The sequence below is a fragment of the Carlito syrichta genome, unplaced genomic scaffold (genome assembly GCF_000164805.1).
Source record: "Carlito syrichta isolate Samal-C Ts95f unplaced genomic scaffold, Tarsius_syrichta-2.0.1 Scaffold128688, whole genome shotgun sequence".
NCBI lineage: Eukaryota > Metazoa > Chordata > Mammalia > Primates > Tarsiidae > Carlito > Carlito syrichta.
Window position 1 is genome coordinate 102,808 of NW_007072784.1, and position 6,625 is coordinate 109,432.

The 6,625-nt window shown below is 49.8% G+C and overlaps 1 protein-coding gene across 1 annotated transcript; it reads right to left on the minus strand.

The window, feature by feature from the left end:
• Positions 1 to 2,568: 2,568 nt before the first annotated feature.
• CCL1 (C-C motif chemokine ligand 1) lies at positions 2,569 to 5,173 on the minus strand. Its single transcript, XM_008048923.1, has 3 exons — positions 5,086 to 5,173; positions 3,779 to 3,890; positions 2,569 to 2,671 (listed from the first exon to the last, which is right to left on the minus strand). Exons 1-3 carry the CDS (start codon positions 5,171 to 5,173, stop codon positions 2,569 to 2,571), a joined length of 303 nt encoding a protein of 100 aa, XP_008047114.1.
• Positions 5,174 to 6,625: the final 1,452 nt, after the last annotated feature.

Sequence of the window (6,625 nt, forward strand, 5' to 3'; positions counted from 1 at the left end):
TACAGCAGAAGAACTCAAATCACTCTATAAAAAAGATAACTGCACACATATGTTTATCGCAGCATTGTTCACAATAGCAAGAACCTGGAAGCAACCATGCTGTCCATCAAAAGAGGACTGGATTTTAAAAATGTGGTACATATACACGATGTTATACTACGCAGCCATAAAAAAGAACAAAATCGTGAATTTTGCAGCAACCTGGATGGAACTAGAGTCTATAATACTGAGTGACCTCTCACAGAAACAAAGATCCAAGTATCACATGTTCTCACTCATATAATGGACCTTGAACATTCAATGTAATACTATAAGAAAATGACTGACGGTACTGAGAAACTATGGGGGGGAAGGGGTTGGGATTAACAGTAGCAAACATCTGTCTGTGGATGGGAAAACACCTCTTATCAACAGGGTGCCTGAATGAAACGTAATTGTACACCTAACCCTTAACTGTACCCCACAAAACCATAATAAAAAATATTGATTAATTAAAAAAAAAATCTCTTATCAGCGGTGTTTTCTGCAAGGGTAATTCCCATCCAGTAGGGGGCGCTTTGAGGTGTGGGTGAATGGCAGAGCATGTTAGAAAAGGCAGATGTACCGAGGCCCTGGCTCTGTGGCTAGCCTAGGCTCATCCAAGTGTCAGGGAGGCCCTACCTCAACAGTCCAGGGTATTCCAGAACATGGCTCCAGTCCCCAACGTGGGTTCCCCTGGCTCACAACTAGGTAGTCTCATATTCCCTTCATTTCCTTCTTTAAAAACCCACTCCTGCCCAAAGGCTCTTCCCAGCCCCCCACTATCCCAACCACTCGCCCTCCTCTGCCCCCTCATCTACTCTCCCTGCCCCCTGCCTCTCCCCTCCAACGAGCGAGTGATATAGGTTTTATGTACACCTGACCCCCAGAGGGTAACCAGCTAGCCAAGTCCTACATAGCACCAGGCTTGACAGGGTAGATGGGATTTGAGCAGAACCGATTTGGGGTAGTGAGATAGCAGGGTCATAGTGAATTCTTCTAGGGGAGGTGCAAGATAGAAATGGGGGGAAGGATTTGGAGGGAGTAACCCCATAGAGTCAAGAGTTTGGGTTCCAGAATGCAAAAATTGGAGATGTTTAGAAAAAAAGTTGAGGCTGGGTTATAGAGGAATTAGACTATCAAGGTGGGGGGTTTGGACTCATTTCTAAAGGCAGGAGGAAGGTGTGAAAGGTTTTGTGCCATCAGGAGGGAAGGGGGAGTGCCCTGAAGAATAGCCCATAGCCCATATCTATGGATGGGATGGAGTTGGAAAGGGAGGACTGAGAATAACCTACTGCAATAGTCCAGGCAAGAGGAAGTGGGGGCTAAAGCAGGGCAGTCATAGAAACAGAGGGGAGGAAGCAAACTAAGACGGAGACAGACGTATGGCACGTTGAATGCTGAGGAAAGGGGGAGAAGCTCTGGGACCCAGGGCATGAGACCTTCTCCCTTAAAGTCACCAAGCTGCCCTGTAAAGGGTGCCAATCTTGAGATCCAGAATTTACTTCCCTTCCTGCCTATTCTTCTTTGAATCACACATTGAACAAAGCAGAGTTTGTGACTGTTCCTTTTAAGGAAGTGGGGGCCTCCTCTTTCTATACATGTCCACTGAAAGTTCTCTGGCCCTCCCCAAGACTGCCCCACTCCTCCAGATGAGCTGGGTTGGCATCTCTATCAGACCTAGGACCCCTTCTCCCAGTGCCTGGGCTTGCCCCAAGGAGAGAAGTGTACGGCCAACAACTCTGCTGGCTTGTCCTCTGATCTGATGGAGAGAAGGTTCCCGCTCCATGCTGCATCAGGCAGCATATTTGGCAACTTGAGACCCCAGAATGAGCTCAGTCCCTAGAGACAGGAGCCCTGGGCTCTGATGCCAGATCAGCACCTGATATTGTGTTCCTCTCAAACTCTCAGTCACCTCATTTTATAGGTTAGCAACATCTATAAACTTGGTTAGCAGCATCTTACAGGCAGATGGCCTCACAAGATCCCCTCCAGCTGAGGCCGTTGTGAATTTAAGATAACACCATCCCCCTGAGCCCACCAGGAAGGGCAGGGAGGGAGAGGCCCAATGTGGCCCCGGCCATAGGCTCCGTCTTGCTGTTTCACCATGCCTCCCTCAGAGGCCAAACCTGGAGGCAAAAGAATCTGTACCACCACTGCCACGACAACCCCTCCCAATTCCCATCCACAAGTCAAAAGCTTTCCCCCCAAAGACACAGACACTCGCTGAAGGGCAGTGAGTTATTTATTGGCTCCTATTGACAAGCAGGCAGTTTCCCTGGCACCGGGTTCTATGTGCCTTCCCCCCCAACCCTCCAGTCCCTGGCCCCCACCTCAATGCCCATCAAATTTTCAGTCAGAGAGGCACAGAGAGGCAGAAGTTGAAAATTCTAGATTTTAAATATATAAAGTGTGGCAGCATAGCTTATCGAGACTGAGCGGATCCTCCATGACCTAGCAAAGGGCGGCAGGAGGAATAATGTCGGGCTGGTGGTTGCAGGGGCAATTGAGGCCACATGATCTCTAAGCCCAGGCTGGAAAGGAATCTGCTCATATTTTCTTTGGCAGGCAGTGTTTCACTTTTCTCAGGTATTCCTGAACCCATCCAACTGTCTTCAAGGCACAGGTCTCTCTGCCTCCCTTCAGCTTGAATCTGTGAATAGAGAACCAAAGAGAGGGCTGAGCCACCCCAGTCACCCACGAGTGGGCACCGCACAAGGCCCATCTCCACTTCCTAGCTGCTAGATGCCCCCAGGCTTCTCTCTCTGGGCCTCATGTTCCCCTTCTGCAAATGAAGTCACTGCCTGGGGTCTGTGGCTTGCATGCTGGAATGGACATCAAAAGATCTCAAAAGAGCTTATTAATCCAGCTTTCTGGACCTCTCTCCTGGATATTCCAGCTCAGTGCATCAGGGTGGGGCTGAAGACCCTGCAAACAATCTGATGATGAGCTGGGATGATAAAATCCCAACTCAAAATGTCTCTCTGCCCCCAACTTTAATGTTTCTGTATCCACCTGGGACCTCACTTATTTCTTTGGAGTGTGTGTGTGTGTGTGTGTGTGTGTGTGTGTGTGTGTGTGTCTATTCTTTCTTTATCATCTGCCCACTTCCTAAACTTGGCTATCATCCAGTCTATAGACCAACAATGCTTCTTACCTTAGACCGATAGCTCTACCTTCCTGAACCTCAATTTTAATGAAAACAAAAATGTGTGCCCAAGGAGGGTCAACAGAGATCATTTACATGACAGCACCTTAAAATACTGAGTGGTGTGCATAAATTACCCCAGCTACGAGTATAATGACCCTGTGATGCCAATATCATGTTTACCTCACCTCACAGATAAACAATACAGAGGGATACACAGACAATGAGGTGCAGAGGAGCTACCTGTCCAAGGTCACCTGAGACTATAGGCTGGCAAAGCCAGAGGCAGTTTTCCCACTGAACAATAACGCCTGGAGCTTTCATTAAGTAAGTTCTTTCTCTGAGCCTATGATACGGGACATAACACTAAGCACCTTGGAGTTCCAAGAAACACGTCACTGCCAGAGCCCAGGTGAGTACTTCCCGGCACCTGCTAGGAAGCTTGGCGCTCCCCCTAGCGTTCGTGCTCGGCTTGCACCTAGAGATGGGAGGTCTCGCGCTGGGCCCGGAAACTTTACTCTGGTGGAACACTGCCATCTAGCGTCTGCTGTTCTAATTCCAGGCCGCGTGGTTCTGCTGTCTAAGGAAGGGATGGAGCAGGTGATTACTCACATGAAGGCTTCGTAGGGGCAGATGGAGCTGGTGCTTTTGAAACATTGGATTATCCTCGGGGAAATCTTTTTCTCCACAAATGAGAAGCAACAGTTGGAGGAAGACACATGCACTATAAGAAAAATACAAAAGGCCATTTCTCAATCTCTCACCCATAGCATAATGCAAAAAAAGAAAGAAAGAAAAAATTAAAGCCCCTCCCAGGACGGACCCCAACCTTGAGACCACATGCAGAAGTCCCCGGCACAGATCTGTCTCATCAGCCACCTAGTTCTGGGGATAGATGAAGGAGGAGTCAGGGGTCACCACACACCAGCTGGGTGGACTTGATGAAGATGACCCCTCGCCTTGGCCCCAGACTTCCCATCTGTAAATGAAGACATTTTGGACTCTAATTTCTAAAGACTCGTCGAGGTCTGATATTTCCCCCACAAGAGTATGGTTCTGCCTCAATATTTGAGCCCAAGGGCTCTAGGCCCCACCTTCTGGGGTCCCGGTCAGTCGGATGGACACATGCACACAGAAGATGGTGGTCCATGGTCCACAGACCTGGACCAGTTTAGGAACTGTTCAAGGAGTCCAAACTGATGAAATGCCATGGGAAGAGCTTCCAGGAGCTCGCCAGCTTCCCTGCTCAATCTCTTGAACCCCCTCCTCCAGGTGCTCGGCTTTTTCCTGGCACCCAACTCCCAATCTGCCAGATTGCACATTCTCCTTCCACTGGACACCTCCAAGAGACTTGCAGTCCAATACTGGCCCCTTACTTCTAGTTTTACTGTGCACAAACCCCTTTGGGGTCTGTTACTACATCAGATTCTACCAACAGCCTTAGAGGATAGGTGCCATCAAATCCATTCCACTGATGGAGAAACCAGCATTTGAGAGGTAAAGTAACTTACCGGAGGGTAGCCCTGGCTATTTTTAGACGATTAGAGCCCCAATCTTGGCTTCAAACTGACTATTATTTGTCACACTGTAGAGGCAGGCCCCAGTCCCTCTTCTGGACCTCAGGCCTCCCAGTGTGACCTAGGTAGCCTCATGAGTTCCCTTCATCGGTCTGCAGGATCTGGATAAGGCAAAGCTTCCTTTTGCTGAAGCGGGTGGCTGTTCTCTCTGATTAGTTCCCCAGTTGGTCCTCGCCCCCCTCGCCTCCCCCCCCAGCCCATCTAAGTCCTCCCTTCCTCCTCTTCAAGTAGGAGAAGGAAGACAGTCAGTGTGTTCAAGGTGAAGCCTGCCCTAAACCCAGAGCACCTGTCTACATTTCTGACCTCCCCAAGAAAAAGCAAAGTGATGCCTGCCACACTTACTGCTCTTGCTGCTCACAGCGTGTGGCCACATCCCGGCCAGCATCAGGCATACCAGGGCCACGGTGACGGTGACGGTGACGAGCTTCATCTTAGGTGGTCGGGCTCAGGTCTTCCTGGAGCAGCCTCAGTGAGTCTGGTGATGCTAAGAGTGCACCACTGTGCCATCCTTTAGTGCCAAGGGCTATTAATAGTCAAGGAGGGGAGTTCCCAGTCCATGGTGAAAGGGTGGGAGTCACAGGGAGAAGGGATAGTGACTCACACCCAGTGACCATGTGGAAAACTTCTTCCCTCACCTCTCCTAGGTGGTATTCGTGGTAGTGGTGGAGTGCTAGCTGGCGTTGGGAACTTCCCCAAGTGCAGGAGAAGATACGGATCTCGAAAAAAGTGCGTGGAGACTGTCCTGACTGTGAGTGGGAAGTAGAGAAAGGTGAGGGAGAGGAAGTGGCCTGCGTGTGACTTGGTTAACTCCACCCTGTTCCCTCCCCACATGTAGCTACTGCCTCTGGGACATGACAGTCCAGAAGAGTCTAGACCTGCACGAGACACACCTGGGTTTGAATCCCAGTTCTTCAAATTAGTGATTGCACAAACTCACCCAAGCGCATGTCCACACACATGGAAACAGCCACACCGGTCTCAAGGGTATGCATGTCAAGTACCTGGCCCAGATATTTGCTATTTCTATTTTTTCAGTCCTCAAGCCTTTTCAGTAGTTTATTCTAGGTCCTCAGCTGGCCCTAGGGAAGGCAGTCATCAATGGGATGCACATCCCTTCATTCACAGGCAAACAAAAGCCTTCCAGTGTAAGGATGCCAGTAGATGCCATATCGAGGGCAAAGAAAGGGTCTGGGCACTACCCACCAGCTTCCGGGATCTCTGCCAGGGGAATGTTCTTTTTTCGTTGTTTGTTTGAGTTGGAGTCTCACTTGTTGCCCAGGCTGGAGTGCAGTGGTACTCTCACAACCACTGCAGTCTCGACCTGCTGGGCTTAGGCGATCCTTCTGCCTCAGCCTTCCAAGTAGCTGGAACTACAGGCATGCACCATCAAGTCTGGCTAATTTTTTTGATTTATTGTAGAGACAAGGTCTCACCAAATTGCCCAGGCTGGTCTTGAACTTGTGGGCTCAGACAGTCCTCTGATCTTGGCCTCCCAAAGTGCTGGGATTATAGGTGTGAGCCACCATGCCTGGCCCAGAATGTTCTTTAAGTCAAGTATTTTATAGGCTGCAGTGGAAAGAATCGTGCTAAGTAGAGGCAGGGGCTTGTGGAAGGACAAGGCATAAAGGAGCATGCTTCATTCCGAGGGGTTGGGTAAAGCTGGAGTGTGAGGGCAGGGAGAGTGACGGAGGTAAGGCAGTGGCTGCAGGGATGTGGCTGAACAGCTACAGAGAAGCCTGCTCATGAAGACGTTGTGCACAGTGCTTGGAGTAAGTAGCACACAGTACATGCTCAAGGAAAAGTGGATGTGCCAAATGTATGTACATGAAGCCCAGCTGGGCGCAGTGGCTCAAGCCTGTAATCCCAGCACTTTGAGAGGTTG

What these genes read in the sequence shown, in the direction of transcription:
- CCL1 (XM_008048923.1), bottom strand. Translation starts at nt 5,173, where the DNA reads ATGAAGCTCGTCACCGTCACCGTCACCGTGGCCCTGGTATGCCTGATG. An exon ending in CGCTGTGAGCAGCAAGAGCA is followed by an intron (nt 3,891 to 5,085) that starts GTAAGTGTGGCA and finishes TTTTTCTTATAG; the next exon opens with TGCATGTGTCTTCCTCCAAC. An exon ending in TGCCCCTACGAAGCCTTCAT is followed by an intron (nt 2,672 to 3,778) that starts GTGAGTAATCAC and finishes CTCTATTCACAG; the next exon opens with ATTCAAGCTGAAGGGAGGCA.